Source organism: Dipteris shenzhenensis, chromosome 21, assembly GCF_047967505.1.
Source record: "Dipteris shenzhenensis isolate YYH24624 ecotype China chromosome 21, Dip_SZ_1.0, whole genome shotgun sequence".
Taxonomy (NCBI): Eukaryota; Viridiplantae; Streptophyta; class Polypodiopsida; order Gleicheniales; family Dipteridaceae; genus Dipteris; species Dipteris shenzhenensis.
This window is the reverse complement of record NC_141616.1, coordinates 23,538,956-23,557,427: the sequence shown is the minus strand read 5'-3', so window position 1 is coordinate 23,557,427 and position 18,472 is coordinate 23,538,956. Positions and strand designations below refer to the sequence as shown.

General features: G+C 43.0%; 1 protein-coding gene across 1 annotated transcript in view; it reads left to right on the top strand.

Moving 5' to 3' along the window:
- Positions 1–1,673: 1,673 nt before the first annotated feature.
- LOC147888654 (grpE protein homolog 2, mitochondrial-like) overlaps positions 1,674–18,472 on the top strand; it is a 25,859-nt gene continuing 9,060 nt past the window's right edge. Inside the window, exons 1-4 of the mRNA XM_087392759.1 lie at positions 1,674–1,863; positions 3,644–4,078; positions 4,222–4,389; positions 11,528–11,656. Of these exons, the coding sequence (XP_087248885.1) occupies positions 1,771–1,863; positions 3,644–4,078; positions 4,222–4,389; positions 11,528–11,656 (825 nt within the window). The 5' untranslated portion in view covers positions 1,674–1,770. The remainder of the gene's footprint in view (positions 1,864–3,643; positions 4,079–4,221; positions 4,390–11,527; positions 11,657–18,472) is intronic.

The window sequence follows — 18,472 nt, the reverse complement described above, 5'->3', positions numbered from 1 at the left end:
AGTATGTCTAGGACTGCTTGGAGTTCCCATGTATCCTCTTTGTCTTCATCTCTTAAAAAAAGGGGGGGGAGGGTGTTTTTGCTCGTTGCTTGTCATTGTGTTGCCTCATTTTACATGTCCATGTGACACACTATGGTCATCACATGCTTTGTAAACACACCACATGCATGCATGTGGTCATCACATACTTGTAATGCATGATGGTCGTGGTCATCCAAAATCCTTGTAATCAGCTTTGTAAATACACCACATGCATGCATGGTGGACTTAGTTGGCAATCACATGCACCACACTCTAATAATATAGACATGCACATTGGATATCTAATGGGTTGGTCACTTGTGCCAACAATTGTGGGATTCTTTCATGAATCCCTGTGTATATGAGTGCTGTGATATGCAATGGAAGTCACGGGGTTCCTGGCTTTGCACTCCGTTTGTTGTGTTGTCTCCTATTTTTCTAGCATTGGTATCAAAGCTATGTCGATTGCCACATCCAGCAGCTTGATGTATCGACTTGTGTTGGTACTGATGGGGCTCGCTTTGAAGCATGGAAAAGAGTGATGACTCTGTGTTTGAAGGGAGAAGGATACTTCTCAATTGTTGATGGCACAGCAACGTGCTTTGGACATGGCTCATGAACAAGTATGAGAAGAGGTCGAAGATCGAGGTGCTACATCTTCTACACAAATTGGACAACATGCAGTATGTTGATGGGGTAAGAATTTTCGTAGCCTAACTTGCATGCGCAAGAGAAGCATACAAGATACCTATGGAGCAACAGAAGTTAAAACTATACCAATCTCTTCCAAGCACTTGGGATGCCTTTCGAAGTACGCACATGACAAACAAGACATTGGCATGAGAGCAAGTAGCAAATGCATTGTATGAAGAAGAGACTCCATGGACTGATTTGGGCATGCAAAGAACGATAGTAGATCATGCTTTGGTTGCAAAAATAGCATCCAAATTTCCTATAGGTCCTCAAACATCTAGACGCAAGGGTAAGTGTAGATACTTTGGAATTGAAGATCATTTTGAGTTCGAATGCGGATGCAAACTTGCAGATCTGGAGTGGCAAGTGAAGGAGCTCAAGATGGGATGACATAAATTAGCAGCCTGATGACCGTCGGGTGGTGTGAAGCACGACACCCGGCAACCATGCTCCAATTCGATTTCATCCTGCATGGGCGAGCGGGTGGAGTGAACCCAAGCGTAGTCCTACACTTCCAAGGCATGAGAGTATGTCCCCATAAGATTTTGAGGGTCAGACAAAAAAAAAAAGGAGAGGACACGTGGCAGCTTGGAGGAGAAGAGCTGCCAAGTGTCACAAAGGAGCTCTTGGATGGAGGCTTAGAGGGGGGAGGACGTGGAAGGACGAGAGGGAGGCTTTAGGGAGGAGGTGGAAAGACAAGAGGCAGCTTTAGGGGCAAGGAGGAGATAAAAGGTCAATGGAATGGAGGAGATGGAAGGGATGGAAGGTCACCTTGGGGAGGAAGGAGGAGATGGAAGGCTAATGGAATGAAAGGAGGAGATAGAAGGTCTCAGAGCCATGGGTTAAGAATCAAGCATCCGCCTTGAGATGGGGAGTGGTTGAGGATGGTCATGCATCTTTGCCGTGCAAAGCACGGGTTAGTACTCGTTCCTATTAATTAGATTAGATTAGAACTGGGAATTCACAAAAGGCTTCTAGGAGAATAAACCCTCCTTAAACCCTTTGCCCTAATCGAAACCTGAAGCTCTTTCATTGCAGTAGCTCCATCTGCTCGCCATGATCCACTCCAGGCGCCTTCTCAAATTTCTTACAAGAATTCAACCTCACCATTATCGTCCTCATGCCACATTCTCTGTTCTTCCCTCGCAGGTTTGTCTCCTGCCTGTGCCTTCATTTCTAAAGATTTCGACTTTTCCATTTGACTCTGCCCAATTCCCCAGTATTTCAGTGTTGTGAATTTGTCGTGAAGTGTTTGATTGGATTGCGGGAGGGTGCTATTCTTTACTCGGATGTTTCTGCTCGAGATTTTGAAATGCCTTCCCAATTTCGCCTAGGCAGTGCATCTAATAAGATTCCAATAATAGCGCTTGAACGCATTAACCCCACATATAACCAACTCATGCCAACAAAAGGTTATTGGGCTGAAATACACGGATCTCAAATGTCGCCGTCTTGATTAAGTTACGACCAGTGACCAGTGACCCGTTTTTTGGGACTAAGCAAAGGTAACTTCCCTCTTGCATGCCATAATCTGGCGTTGATTTAAATCATGGAATATGTGAGGATAAGTAACAAAGTATCCGTTGACGAAATGGAGAACCAAATGCAACTGTGATTGGTCCACTCTTCTTGACACGGAAAAGTAGACAAGGCATTGCACTTTCTTAAGTAAATTCTGATTCACACGAGGTTTGACTTTTTGGTAGGAGTGATGCTGTTTTTGCACATGTCTGCTCTCCGAAGCTTATGGCACACGCTAGCTGACAAGAAATGAATAATTTACAAGATTTTGCTTATGCTTGGGCACTGATGACGACATAAGTGTTGCTTTGCTTGCTAAGTATGTCTTCCTTTTGCTTTTCATAAAAGTTTTTGTTTACCTCTTTTTTCTTCTCTTTCATTTTCTCTTTTATTTTCTTTGTAGATTTTTGATCTTTAGAACAACAAAATTTCTAAATTTGTATGATTGGACTTATTCTAGTCTTACAAAGGTATATACAAGATTTTGACCTGGACCAAGGTGCTTGTTGTCTGCTAGCTGGTTTGGTTGACCATGCTGGACTGATACTGAATTGCAAATTGCAGTCAGTCAATCTCTTTTGTGATTTTGTGCAGGGGCTTGTCCCCTTGGCAGTTTAAATGGAGTTTGGTTGTAAGTGCTGACACGGATAGTAGAGACACAAGCTACAACGTTTCAGAAGGTAGACCATTCTATGTATTATAATGCTGCTTATATCGCTCATTATGAGCAGAATACTTTGACCCTTTACTTAAATGGGACATTACCAATTGAAAAACATTGGGAAACAACCTTGACAGATGTGATCCACTATCAATCTTCAGGTCCAATCCACCAACGTGTGTGGTGGACGATAATTTTATCCAGCCTACACACTTGTATTGTCCCACTTTACCCATTAGGTTGCATTAGTCAAAATGCTGTTTAACTATGGAAGTGGAGAAAGGGCATATTCCATGTGAAAAAATATCAAGCTGGAAGAACGTAGAAAAGGGTGAGGCAGATTTGGAGAAGAGGGTACACTTAGCATAAGGTTAGATTGTGCCTTAAACCTCGGCCATCACCGATACTGAGTTAGTCTAGTCTTTACCATGGCAATGGCCAATTCTAGGTTAGACTCCTGGATGAGTTTGGTCAGGTTCCTGGATTCATGTAGATATATAGGCCCCATTTACAACAGTAAACCCCTACCCCCCCCCTTCCCGCCCCTCCCCCGGGCATCCGCCCCCCCCTCTCCGCACATCTAAAGAAAAGAAAAGAAAACCATCCTTCTGAATCCTGATAGTCGATTATATCTGTTTGTGAATGTTATTCAATATGCTGACCAGCATTACTTTTCCAGTCGTGCCACCTTTTTCATACCTGATCCTGCACTGAAACTTATTTTTTATGTTTCCATTTACTTTCCAGCATCAGAGGTACACAGGATATAAGTCTTGGAATGCAGCTAACGATGGACTTCATGTTTCTTCATTCGCAAGATTTTCCTCCACGGCTTCACCAGATGCCGTAGGGAAGGATAAAACCTCAAGTACTAGTGCAGAGCATGATCCAGAAAGCTCAAAAAAAAAGCCTGAGAAAAGCAATGAGGCTGCTGAAGACTCTGAAGCAGAAAAGCAGGCTAAATCTGATTATGAATCTGGTACTGAATCTGATGAAGCAGAAGACCAGCCTAAAGCCATTGGTGTAGAAGGTTTACTCAAAGAACGAGAGGCATTATTGAAGGAGAAGGACAGAGAAATAGTTGAAATGAAAACAAACGTGTTGAACATCCTTGCTGAGATAGAAAACATTAGAGGGAGAACAAGGAGAGATGCAGAAGGCATAAAGAAGTATGCCCTGGAGGTATTTTTTGTAATTCTACTTATTGTTTTGCGATTAATTTTCTTCTTTTGGAGGTGAGTTACATGGTATTATGCCGACTTGCATCATGATTTGCGTGCTTTCTTACAAACGTATATATATGCTTTCTTGCTTTTTCAAATCAGACTTTTGCAACGAGCTTATTAGATGTGGCGGATAATCTCGGAAAGGCTGCTGCAACTGTGCCAGAGAGTGTTCACAATGAGGCATTGGCTAATGATACTTCAAGTAATGCAAAGCTGCTGAAATCTTTGCTTGAAGGCGTTGACATGACACAGAGGCAGCTAATTAAGGTACAGGTCCATCTATGGCATCAATTGGTCACTTTCTGTATTATGGCTTTGTGGATTTGGATCTGAAACATTTACCAGAATCCTCCCCCTCCCCCCCCCCCGGGCCCCGGCCCCCCATTTCCCCTGCGGGGCCCAAAACCCCCTTTCCCCTAACACACAACAAAAACAACATGTGTAAACAGACATGAAATATACAAACGTTGGAAAACCCCCTTCCCTCCAACACACAACAAAAACATGTGTAAACGTACATGTGAATATACATACATTAGAGAGAGAGAGACAGAGAGAGAGAGAGAGAGAGAGAGAGTTGTATTAACGTCTTTGGGAGGCCTCACAGGCCTATGAGACAAAACACAATCAATAGAATAACTCATACAAGCCGCCATGGGCTGAAGTAAAGGGCTCGCTAAGGTCCTTGCTGAGTGCTAATCTAAGCTAATGATCTCATAAACTCAAAAAGTTGAAAATACTCTCTCTGAGGCTCTGGAGGGACTTGGTAGCAATAGAGATTCTTGCATCTTATATGTAAGGGGCACATCCACCTTGAACTGGTGTGAGGACAAAGTATTGGACTTCTTCTTCAAGTGGATTTTTTGGGCATGTAGTGCGAAAGCGGGACATATTTGGGAGTCCTAGTATCCCTCTATTAAGACGCAAAGATGTCGTATATCTGTAGCTGTCGAGCTGTCTCTTGTTGTGGCGGGGGCATGGTCTTTGAGATCTTTGGGATCTCTATGTACGATGAACGGCATCAAAGGTGACACCTCGGGTCTTGGTCGGTCTCCTCTGAGTAGAGTAGCATTGGCTAGGCCTCTATCATTCGTGGTCTGGTCATCCTCTGTGGTGCCTGCTCTGTTGCTTTGCATCCTGATGTTGGTTATCTCCTCATCCTCTACTACGATGTGTTTCGGGGTTGTTTCAAAGTTATTAAAATCAGCGATGTCTCTGTGCCCGCCGATCAACATCCTGTGGTACTGTTCCCTCTTGCTGTTTGATGTGGTGTAGTGGGATCTCCCTGTGTCGCTGCCGCATCTCAAATCAAAAAGAGGCCAACACACACTTGGTCATGGAAATGGATGAAATGAGAGAGCGGACGGAACCGGCATCCCTAGCGTCCTCGTATTTCATAGTTAGTAGACAAATACATAGGAAGTGCTCCTTTGTCTCTGTTGTTACCAGTGTGCACAACCTGCAAGTCCGCTACTCTCTAGGTGTGCCTACAGTCCTACTTGCCTCGATCCTCAACTAGTAAGACAAGACCCGCATTTGTCCTATGGCAATCCTCAGTGCGTGGGTAACCTTTCTGTCCTGCATATATTGGGGTCTGATGATCAGTCCATCCTCTATTACTCTCAGGAAGTGGTCTCCGTAAAAGTGGATCTTGGTGGGGAACTTTTGGTCCCCTCCCCAAGTTTGTGATGTGTATAACTGTAGTAGGTCCAACCATATGATATGGTTGATCTCATCCTGTGGGATCTGGAGAGATGTGGAGTCCAAACTATATTGAAAGGGGGGTAGGCGATCCATCTGAATGCCTTGAGATCGAAACCATTTGGAGATGTGGACATACCAGGCTTTGCTGTTCCCACTCTCAGCTAGCGTCTAGATGACTCTAATACCAACCTGGGTAAGGCCCATAACCTGTGTAGATATGCCATTGTTTGGAAGATGGCATCAATTTGCAATGGGACCTCAGCCTGTATGATTCGATGAGGAACTAATAGTTTACTCTCGATCACCCTGGATCCCATAATAGCCTGTAGCCTCTCGAATCTCCGCTACACAGCTGTTGGTAGATGACATTCCCAAATGGGTGCTACATACATGGCTGTCGGTCTCACTAGTGCCACCCCTTTGTCGGGGGATCTTGGAAGTGTGCCTGGAAGCACTGTCTCTCTAGTCGAGCTAGAGCCCTTTTCCCTCGTGTGAGTCGCACCTGAGCTGCGTGTGTCATCGGGAGGACAGGCCCTGTGAAAATTGCTCCAAGATAGGCATAGAACTGTACTATTGTCACATGCACCCTTGCACTTTGGTGAAATGTGACACATTGGCTGCATCGACAAGTGCACAATAGCTCCCTAATAGGAGATTTTGTCGTATGCTGTGACAGCCCTAGTCCAGGGACAGTCAAGAACAAGCTACGTAAGTGAGTCTCTCAGCCTTAGGTCAAGTTAGAAAGATTAGTCCTTGTTCACTGGTACCCACTTGAGAATAGTAGGGTAGTGTTTTCGTCTTAGGATTAGAGATAGGTTTAGGTCCAGCCTAGGATAGGAGCCCTTTTGGCCCCCCTCGGGGCTGGAACAAGTGAAGGTGAATGGTAGTGGAAGGGCTGGCTTTATAGGCTATCCTGCACCCCTCCCTAGGCCACCTTTTATGGGACCTAGGGCTGCCTTTTTTGGGGCCAAGGGACCAGCCAACCAGCCCCAAAATAACCGACTAGAAACTCGGCCATTTTGGGCTGGTTGGTTTAGCCCTTCCAGCCCTATATAAAGGGGGCCCCCATGCGCTCATTACCCATCCAGCTCCCTTGCCTTCAGCACTCCAAAACAGCTCCCCTCCAGCCTCTTGTGTGCAGCCTTGAACACCTCCAGAGTTGTGGTCCTGATCAGCCTCAGCCTTTGGCCTTCAGTTCAGCCTGTTCTAAAGGTGTATACGCAGCACCACATTTGAGGATTGGGACCAGCAAACGGAGGAAGGTTAGGGTACTGTTTCAGCAGCTCTTTACAGCTTTCTTTACAGTTTTGCACAGCTCACTCCACAGCTCTATATTTCAGTCATCTCTTAACTCTCTTTAGAATCATTACTCCTAGGTTTCACTCTCTCACTCACGTGGAAACCCTGCATCCCAGTGGACAGCACAAGCCTCTTCCTTGCCTTGCAGAAGTGCCCTACATTGTCAATGTGGACAGCATCAAGGTCTTGGTATTAGTCGGTGTTGCCTCTCAGGTCTTTGGGTCGGCAATACGTGTGCACAATGTACTCTTCAGAAGTGCGCTTCTGTGCTCTCTCGAAGAGTGTTATTTGTATCTCTCAGTTTTCCAAGTATAAAGCAAATTCTCCCCTGATTGGGGGAGGGGGCCCTCAGTGGGTACAAGGACCCAATCGGTTGTCGACTATTCTCTCTCTATCCTTATCTCCTTTCTCTCTCTATGGTGCATAACGCTAATTCCTCGCTAAAGGTTTAAAGAAGGTCTTGCTGTGATTACATGATCAGATTACCGTTGCATGCTACATTGGTATCAGAGCTTCAGTCTATATCCATCTTGACTACTGTGAGTGTATGGTGGTGTTGAGATCTGGAAAGGACATACAATCAAGCGCCATGAAAGGGTCGGGAAAAGAAGTCAACTTTGAAGACTATGAAGAGGAGAAAGACTACCAAAAAGATACGCTTCTGCCAAGTGCTCAAGAAATGATGGCGAATCTTCTGGAGCAGAATCGGGTCCTCCTACAACAACTCAAAGAACATATCCCAGCTAGAAGAAAGCAGAAGACAGTTGGACCAGACAAAACAACGTTCGGAGGAAAAAGAAGCAAAAAAGCCGCTGGAAGAAAGAGGAACCATAGATTTTGAAAAATTGCTCTTAGTGATGTGTGAAGAACGCAAGAATGAGGAGGCACTGCGACGCGCAAGAGAGGCAACAAAAGCTAGAGCGAGAGGTGATGCTTTTTCAACACAAACATATGGTTTTTTCTTTTTTTGGGCAAAGAAAGGAACCTTCTATCAATGCTTGAAAGACTTCATATAAAACAGCAGCCCCGAAGGTGCTGAATATGTAAAAATTGAATGAAGGCTGAAAGAAGAAAAAACTGGCCTGTTCCAGAGATTCCCAGTTCACTGCCTAGGGGATCTCTGGTACAGGGGCTAACAGCCAGGTGGGTGGACTATACAATTAGCGAATCCCTTGTAGAGTGAATATGTAAAAAACTCTTGCAGGCCAAGCCTTGCAGAATCAAGCACGCCTCCCAACAGTCGCCCTAGAGCCTGGGGTCCCACGCTCCAAGGTGGAGCGGAGGGTGTAGATGATATCGTGCTAGATGGCGACCAAGGTAGCCAAGGGTCATGGACAGCCCGGATTCTTTCTCAACTAGAGCACACTACTCTTGAAACCGGGGAAAGCCCAAATATTTTTGAGCCAAGAAATATACCCACGTGAACTTGCTGAAATGCTTGAAGAAAAGAGCTCCACCTAGAGTATGAATCTGCATAGGTCCACAGATATCTGTGTGAACCATCTCTAGCGGTTGCAAAGGCTGTGTGCCAGCTTGCTTCAAAAAGGCCTCTTTGTGCGGCTTTCCTCGGATGCATGAACTACAATGCGCTTGCTTGCTGCTCACATCAGGCAAGCCATCCGCCATGCTCTCCCGGACAGCTCGTCGCAGTGCACCCACATTCAGGTGAGCGAATCTGAAATGCCACAAGTGGGAGAAGAGAGCGATGAGCTGGTATGGGCCATTTTCCACCGAACCATCACACAACTTGGCCGGTTGCTTCATTTTTGATGGCCACAAAATCTTCATCAAATTCCACGGGTGCCAAGCTTACACACCTCATGTACTGAGAGAAAATGAAGCTAGTGATGGTATAAACAATACTTGGAGCAATGCTTCCCCCCTCTGCCATCCAGAATGATCTCGAGCCTTTCCTTTCCACGAACTGGGATTGTGGAATTGTCTCTGATGAACACGTTGCGTGACTTTAATCGTAAATCTAGAACTCTATGGGGGATGGAGTCATGTGCCTAGAGGCACCACTACCAAGGTCTAGGCACCACTACCAAGGATCCACTCCCTTGACTCACAACTTTAAGGGCAATCCCTCTCCTCCCGAAGAAGAAGAAGAATGCATGACTTGCAAATGAACAAATGCGAGAGTGAGGGCTGTAGGCTAGGAACCGGTACCCTTGCCTTGATTTCTCTAAGGGAACTTCCTCTAGTAGGGGCCCTTCGGCCACAATGGTTGCATGCATGTATGTGCTGTTTACAGGGCCTCTTTCTCTGCATCAGTCTTCTTCTTTGAGCATGAAGAAGAGTTCCACGTACCGGTGCCTATGTTCTATGAGGCTGATGAAGCCTCCGCACCTCCGTTGTGTGGAGGCTTTCTTGAAATGCTCCTCGTGATCAAGCACCATGGGCACAATCTCTTCCCACATCAGAGTGTTCAACCTCCCATTGGTGATAAGATAAAGTAGAAAGCTGAATATTGGGATGATAAATGGGACAATAGCACGATGGCCATGTTCTTGGAAGAGACCTCCTTGCTTGCGTGGAGTACCTATTGTTGAAGTTGCTACAGTTTGGTGATATGCTCCATGGGCAGACTGAGAAAGAATGAATCTCCTACGCCTCTCCCTAGAGCATTAGGCTCTCACTTTGTACCCCTCTTCTTGCTTTTGATGTTTTGAATAAAGTTCATGCTTCCTTTTCCTCATCCTTCTTCCATCTCCTCTCTCCTCGCTTTAAAGCTTAGTGTACCCACATGAGTGAGTCCTTTCTAGATCTGTGTTAAGGGTATTCTCTACTTCCCTAGGTGACCTCAATTTCTGTACTTGGGAAGCTACTTCTTTGCTGAAGGAGATCGTTGCCCTTTCCATAATTGCAGAGTGGGGTATGGACGGTTTTGATAGTCTTCCATAAAATGGTCATAACTTTCTACTCCGAGCTCCGTTTTGAATGAAACTTATATCAGAATCTTCGTCTTTTCAAGATCTATCGACTTATGTATTCAGATATTTGTTTCATTTGATAGAATAAAAGTTATTGTTGTCTGAGTGGTTGGGTCTGTTGTGTGGAGCAGTTTTGAGAACCTTTCGTAAAACCGTCATAACTTTCTGTTCCAAGCTCCGTTTTGAATGAAACTGATATCAAAATCTTCATCTTTTTGAGATCTATGTTTTGTCCCAACCATCCCATTCAGCCAAATCAGCCCTATCAATTCACGCCTTTCACATCAGTTCACATTGTGTTGAGTCAAAAGATGTTCTTCCAACAACGGCTCGCCCTTACTTTTAGGGCTGACCGATTAGCTCAAATCAATGCTTCCGCTCAGCCTTTCTTATTTTCAATGCTAGAGTACAGCCTCACCTTTGACGTCTATATCTTTGTTTTAATCTGAGAAGATAGAGAGTGAGTGTCTCTTTAAGCCCACATAGCAGCCCTCACTCACTACTGTATATACATGAGACGACTAAGTCTAACAATGGGTACATATACGTGGATTGAGAGAGGCTACCATGTCGGCAGCAATCATACGTCCTTCAAGAGTAGTTACATGGGCCACCAAACCCACCAGTGCTGGTTGTACTGTATATACATGAGATGACTAAGTCTAACAATGGGTACATATACGTGGATTGAGAGAGGCTACCATGTCGGCAGCAATCATACGTCCTTCAGGAGTAGTTACATGGGCCACCAAACCCACCAGTGCTGGTTGTCCTACAATCCTGGATTGGGACTGTGAATAAGCCCACTATGGGGCTGAAAGCTGCACAGCCATGGGCTCATCTAGAAGGTAGAGGAGCTGGTGCAGAGCAGCAAGGGGCACCTACATCGCAGGGCCCTACAGGTCTTGGGATGGATTTGACAATTAGCAATAGCCTCGAACAGTTGCAGGTCGGCAGAGGGCGGAGATGGCGGCAGTAGCCGACTTCCTATCATCAGGGTTGCAGCAGCGTTGGAATAGTGGCAGATGGCCAGCAGCAGCAGTTAACATATACATAGACTGGGTCGTCATGGTCTGTGGGCAGTACCTGCATGATGTCAGCCATATCATAAGTCTAGGTGATAGTATATATATATATATATATCTATGAGTTATATATATACACATATATAATACATATAAAATACATATTTATACATATGGACACTCATGCATGTAGGAGACCCATCCCAAATAACTGTCTCTCTCTCTCCCCCCCCCTCGCCCCCCCCTCTTTTCTCAGTCTTTTTCACAATATATATGTCTAGGTTTATCTGTGTATGTGTATAAATAAATTTACAAACATAAACTTGTAACTATCCAACTAATTGTCCATTGTGTTATGTTTCTACTTGCAATGCTTCATAGTGGTGCTTGATCTAAAAATTAGCTAGGATTTTTCTGATAAGAATTCCTTTTGTGGTGTATCAGATCTTCAGCAAATTCGGCATAGAGAAGTTTGATCCCATCGGCGAAAAATTTGATCCTAATCAACACCTTGCTATAGTTGAAGTAGAAGATGCTAGCAAGGAGCCTCAGACCATAGTTAGTACTGTGAAGGTAAGGGCAAGACTTTAAGAAGCATCGTTTGTATTTCTTTTTGTTAGTGTAGTTTTGAAAAAAATTTCCCCCTATCTAAAATATACGTGCTTGCAAATGAATGGTCCATACACGTAAGTGTGCGCTGACACACACTTCCCAAAGTGGCATATATAAACACTGTTACAAACATACATAGAACTATATGTATAAATATAAATTCACATACATACATACATACATAATAAGTATTGATATAAGAATATATGCATTCCTCAAGAAGAGGAGATACATGTCATGACGAGAAATCACTAATCTGTGATTAGTAGACATTAAAACATTATTATATATTATACGCCAATGGTGTAACATGTATATGCATTTATGATGGACACCGATCGATTTGTTATGATAGTGGATCATCTGAGTAGATAGGACTAGTTGAGCTAGAGCCATTGCTTCAGACGGCATTGAATTTGGACATGTGATACTTATTTTATTAATAAAGATATGTACACATGTGTCTAGGTCCTAGGGGCAATAGGAAGGGAAGGGTGCATTAAGGTGCATTGAATGGTAGATGCATGGGTCATAGGCTAAGGGTAGGTGTAAATGGGAAGATGGAACTTGAGTGATCTCAAGGGACATTAATGAAAGGTTATCACCCTTTCATTGTGAATCTCACATAGCATTCTCTCTACCACATAGAAACAAGTACTCTCACGAGGGCGCTCTTCCCCATTGGAGGGCCAATTGGCATTCAAATTCTGCATGCATTGCACACATTTGCATTCTCGAAAAGTCTGGTTTTTCACATTTAGTATCAGAGCATCGACGATCCACCACCGGGATAGCAAGAGAGTGCACGGGGCAGAGGGTGTGAGGGCACGAGAAGGTTGCGCGGAAGAGAGCCACGGAGGAAGGTTGCACGGAAGGCACGAGAAGGGTGGAGTGTCACGCACAAAGGTTGTGTGCGAGTGGAGGGGCATGCGAAAGGAAAGGCGCGGGATACCGAACGGTGGCCTTCAGATTACTGCGTGCAACAGTGGCTTGGTTGACGTGTGTGTGAATCGGAGGTCGATGCAACAGGCCAGAAGGAAAGCGGAAGGATCGCAAGAGAAGGTTGTGAGTTTTGGAGGAAGATAAGATCTGATTGTTGCAAAACCTTGGATTTTGGAAGACCTGAGGCAAGGAAAATTTTTGAATTTTTTGGTCTTTGGACGGGAAACGGGGTGTCCTAACGGGGTGACTCCCCCCGGTGTGAATAGACCCTTAAAACCCTTAAACCGTGAGGAAAAGAGACCCCCCCCCTCCCCGGGGACGAGCATTTTCTGAGCGAAATCTTCCGAGCGTCCGAGCGAAGGAAAAAAAAAGCTTCCAACTATGCATAAATATGGCAAAAATCGATCAGAAGAAAACATAGTTTCACTTAGAAATATTCAAAGTATTATAGCAATGCCTATTTTATACAAAAATCTTTAGGTGAATCTGTAGGAATGGTGAGAGCATAATGGGATGGCTTTTGAAGAAACCCACATGTAGAGTAGACTTCTCTATGAAAATTCCCTTATTATCCTTCTTACAACTTTTACTTAATAGGGGGTGACATTGAAAACCCTCTCTCAACCTATCTTCATGAAAGAGTTTCTTCAAAGAAAACTCATTGAAGCAAGCCATCCAGGTAGTTTCGCCAGCGAAACCCCTTTGAAGCAAGTCTCCCAAGGTAGTTTCGCTGGCGAAACTACCTTGGACAGCACTTTTAAAAGTGACATAACTTTCATATCCAATGTCCAAATATAGTCATTCAACCACTCAAATTGATCGGAACACCCCATTTGAGCACATCTATGGAGTTATATTTTGGAAAATTTTTCATATATAGTATTAAATATTACATGTATTTTATGAGAGTGATATATAAGCCCAAGTTAATACTTATTTATAGTAATTTAAACTTCTTTAGAAACATGTCCATAAATATGCTATAAAAACACTAAAAAGATATTGCCATATGATATAAATGTGTTAATAAGTAATTATATATGCATAGTATTATTACATTGAGAGTGATTATGAGGAATGTTTCTTAAAGGAATCAATACTTTTTTAAGGTAATAACAGGGGTACAAAGGGATGTCTCTAAATAAGAAAATTATGTTGTGTAAAAATGAATGAGTGACTAGTCTGTATATTTTTATGATAAAGGGATCTAGTTCTAGTGAAAATAAAAGTGTAAAAACCATGTTTCCTAAAGAAAAACATTTTTAAAAATCTCTTGAAAAACACGCTCGGATAAACCTGCTCATAGGTTTTTGCTCGTAAAATTGACGCATCCCCCCCTCCCCGGCTTCTAAATACAAGAAGAAAAGCTCAAAAGAGAAGGAAGAAGAGGTCATTTCAAGTGTTTTCTCGACACAAATGAAGCAGGAGTTGGATAAGTACCACCAACTCTACAACACTTGACTTTTGCTGTAAAATAAACCCTTTTTTGAAATTACAGCAAGTCATTTTCTCTCTTGTATTACTAAAAGGAAAGAATGGAAGGGGAAGGGATATTTAATAATGAACTTGTCCTTTTTCCTCCACTACTAGAAGGAGATAAGGAGACAACACCATCACCTCCTCCTGAAGAGGATGATGTAGATGAGAGTTTTACACATATTGAGTATGATAACCCACGTATAGAATTACCTTCATGAGGCTTCATCTCTCCTTCAAGAATCTCTTGATAGGGAGTTTTCCTTCAGAAATGAAGGGAGAAACGAGTTCATCCAAGAGCAAGGCGTTGAGTTTACGCCCTTAACTCAAAATCTCGCACATGGATTATAATCCAAGTGTAAGAGGGAGAGAGGAGCCAATTGGCCCTCCAATGGGGAAGAGCGTCCTCGTGAGAGTACTTGTTTCTATTTCGATCTACATGCAACATGGGAGAGAGATGGCGGATGAATGCAATGTGGTAGAGAGAATGCTAAGTGAGACTCACAATGTAAGGGTGATACCCTTTCATTAATGTCCCTTGAGATTACTCAAGTTCCATCTTTCCATTTACACCTACTCTTAGCCTATGACCCATGCATCTACCATTCAATGCACCTTAATGCACCCTTCCCTTCCTATTGCCCCTAGGACCTAGACACGTGTGTGCATATCTTTATTAATAAAATAAGTATCACATGTCCAAATTCGATGCCGTTTGAAGCAGTGGCTCCAGCTCGACTAGTCCTATCTACTCAGATGATCCACTGCCATAACAAATTGGTCGGTGTCCATCATAAATACATATACATGTTACACCATTGGCATATAATATAAAATAATGTTTTAATGTCTACTAATCACCGATTAGTGATTTCTCTTGTCATGACACTCCCTCCTGCTTGAATGGGCAGAAGTCCTCTTCTGGATCCTCTCTTGTCTCTTTCTCTTGCGTACGCTTTTCTCTTTTACTTCTGCATTTGCATCTTCTCTTCATAATCTGTAAATATTCTTCTCTTGGTAGTACACCATCTCTTCTAATCAGAACTTAAATCCCATCTTCAAGTTCTGATTTCTCTTGATGCTGAATATTCAAAATGCATAAGTACCACTGCAATGCCTCTTCAGTATCTCTTCATGCTCAGAATCCTCTTTTGAATACTTAGCTGCTGAAATCTCTTTACAGTAACCTGCTCAATAAGCTGAAACACATTCTCAACAAACTGGTCAGTATTAAAATGATTCTCTCACCCAAATGTTTCATTGAACTAGGTAGAGCTTGGCTATGGATGATTTTGCGATGGAGAGCTACTTAGTCCATCGAAACTATAGACCTTCGATCTCTTTTCCCAACTCTTCTATTTCAATCCTATTTATCCGATCAGATGCTCTACACGGAGGAGAAAAATATTTATTCTCTATCCATACTCTTCAATGAATATGCCTACTCTCTATTCAGTTCACACATCCATACACCAGTGTTGGCTGAATGGATAGCATTTACTCTTGGTTCTATGTTCATCAATACAGTAGGACATTTATGCCATGGATGTCTTGGCTTATGTTTCTTACATCCGAAACATTTACCCTCCTTAATTAGCTTTTTCTTCTCATCGTCAGTCATGGAAGGAAATGGTATCCATCCAGTTACGTGATTGGCTGTTAACATTTTATACAATAGCTTTCTCCTTTCCTTTGTTGAAGGGTTTACGAGGATTCAATTTCCTCTCAGCAATCTCAACCAATTTAGTGAGGACTTTCAAGGTGGTTGGGTTGAACATTTCAACCTCATACCTCAGTTTCGGGGTTAGGGCTGCTAAATACTTCTCTTCTATCATCCTCTCTCTTCTCAGGTAACTCTAAAGAGAGTTTCCAAAACCTAGCTGTAAATTCAGCATGACTCTCGTTTTCGAATTGCCTGAACCTTTCCCAGCGGAAGGTGAATTCTTCTTCATGCCTCGGAGGCATGAAAGTGACCTTAAGCTGCTCTACAAATTTGGACCATTGAAGAATAGGCTCTTTTCCCGTTTGTAATAAAAACCACCACATCAAAGCATCCTTATGTAGATGTAGTGTGGCAAGAGAAACCTTCTCGTGATCGGTCTTATCTTGATGGGCAAAATATAGCTCAAAATGGCGAATCCAATTGAGGATTTTATCTGCCTCTCGCTCCATCATACTCTAGGAATTCTATCCTCTCTCGAGGAATTTAGCTCTCTTTGAAGGGGTACTTAAATCGTCATCCCCAAAATTCAGCACTCTCTTGGTTCCTAATTTTGTCATAATGAATACAGGCTTTTTTTTGCGTACAAGTAGAAAATTTATTCAAAATTGAAAGAGAAAATGCAGCCTCTGTTGGTAAGCTGAAAGGAAAGGAAAGAGTGGACACAAACTCAGAATACTTGCATTATGGAATGAAGAAGAGTGAGGTCCTTAAGTAGGCACCTCATACATGCTCACTGACATCACTGATGACTTCAGAGCTCCACAATCATCTCCTCAATCTGCTTCTAGATTCTCTCAATCATCCTATGCGGCTCTCCACCACCTAACTGTGCTTATGGGCACCTAACTGTGCCTCTAGCACTCACACATAGAAACCAAGGTGTGCCTGAGGCATACACCTTGAGATATCCCATCAAACCCCCCCTCAAGGGAATGCCTCAGGCTATGTCAAGGATACATCTAGTCTCATAGTTTCTCATGCCATCTCATGGTGGTCAAGGATAAATCTATGGCTAGGTTCTCATGCTAGCAAGGGTTCCCATGGGTGTAAGGTAAACAAAAGGGATACAAAAAGACCTTCCAATGGTTATCTCCCCTGCATGTACATGCACACAATGTCTGCAGGAGGTACCATGGAGCAAAACATACACATGGCCTACATCATAAGGTGACCAGAGGTGTTTACAAAACACACAAAAACACAATAGTTTATTTCATTCATTTTGGAGGACTATCCAGGCTGAGTACCTTGACATAAAAAGAGAGATCTGGAGCATACATAGAGATGTTTTAAAATGCATAATCTTCAAAGGATGCCTCATCTTGTGGAGGCTCTTCAACTGAAAGTAGATTTGCATTTTCTGTCTTTGCTTTGGCTCTGCAAAACTTCTCATTATGGTTGTTCTTGCCATAGTGCTTGCATGGATTAATTTTGAAGCAGTCCTTTGAAAGGTGATTTGTCTTTCCACAGTGATTGCAAGGGGTATACTTGCCCTTCTGGACTTTTACAGCATAAACAGTGTCATTGCCTTTCCTGAGCTCCATATGCCTTTCTTCTTCTTGGAGAGCAGAGATAATACCTTCAAGATTAGGATTAGGAAGATTTTTCAAAGTGCTAACTATGTGATCATAATCTTCAGGCATACTCTTAAGTAACACTGCCATAGCATCATCTGGAGTAATAGGAGAGTTGATAGAAGCTAGTTGAGTCATAAGACTCCGCATATAGTTGACATGAGCTGCCAAAGTAGTACCACTAGCCATCTTCAATTCAAAGAAAGAGATCTTAAGTGATAGTTTAGAGATGTGAGAGCTAGCACCAAAAATCATGTCAAGCTTCTGCCAAGCTTCTGAAGGAGACTCCAAGTCAGAGATATGGTGAATATAATCATCTCCTAAAGCAAGAGCAATGATACCATATGCTTTTTCTTCTCTAGTTGGATCCCTTGCCGGTCGTGTCGGAGTTGAGGATTCTCCAGCATTAGAGGCCGTAGAAGAAGCAGGAGTAGGTTTGACAAGTCCCCATAGGTTCTCCCTCATCAATGCAAATTTCACCTTCATCTGCCATGTGTGGAAGCCCTTTCCATTGAACTTCTCTAGATTCAATAGGGTAGCCATGAGAGGGTCTAACCCAGATATTGGGCAGTGTCTTTCTCTCTTACAAGGCAAAAAATAACTGAAAAACTTCCAAAATATGAGCACTTGATGTAGCAAAGACTAGTGACCAATATTCAATCAATGATGCTTCTTCTTACATGCTTCATAGAAGTGACTAAAATGAATACTTTCCAATCAAAACCAGGTCTAGCAATTCAAAACAAAACTGAAGCCACACTTGTATTGAAGTTATTAAAAGTTTCAAAAAAACCAGAAATGCTAGAGTAGCATTTTATGTAGCATCATCTTCAAAAACTTGTCGAAAACTATCAAAACCAAAAGGCTGAACTTGGAGGGCTTGTAGCTCACTCTTCAAAGCAGATCGGAAAAATAAGGTTCTAGCAAGCATAGAATACCAAGACATGCTATTCGTTGCCAAGGAGACGATGAAACTGAGGCAGTCACGTTTTTACTTGTGAAGACATGTCAAGTCTTCAAATGAAAAGACTCGCAAAGAGCAGAAAAATACAAAGGTGAACA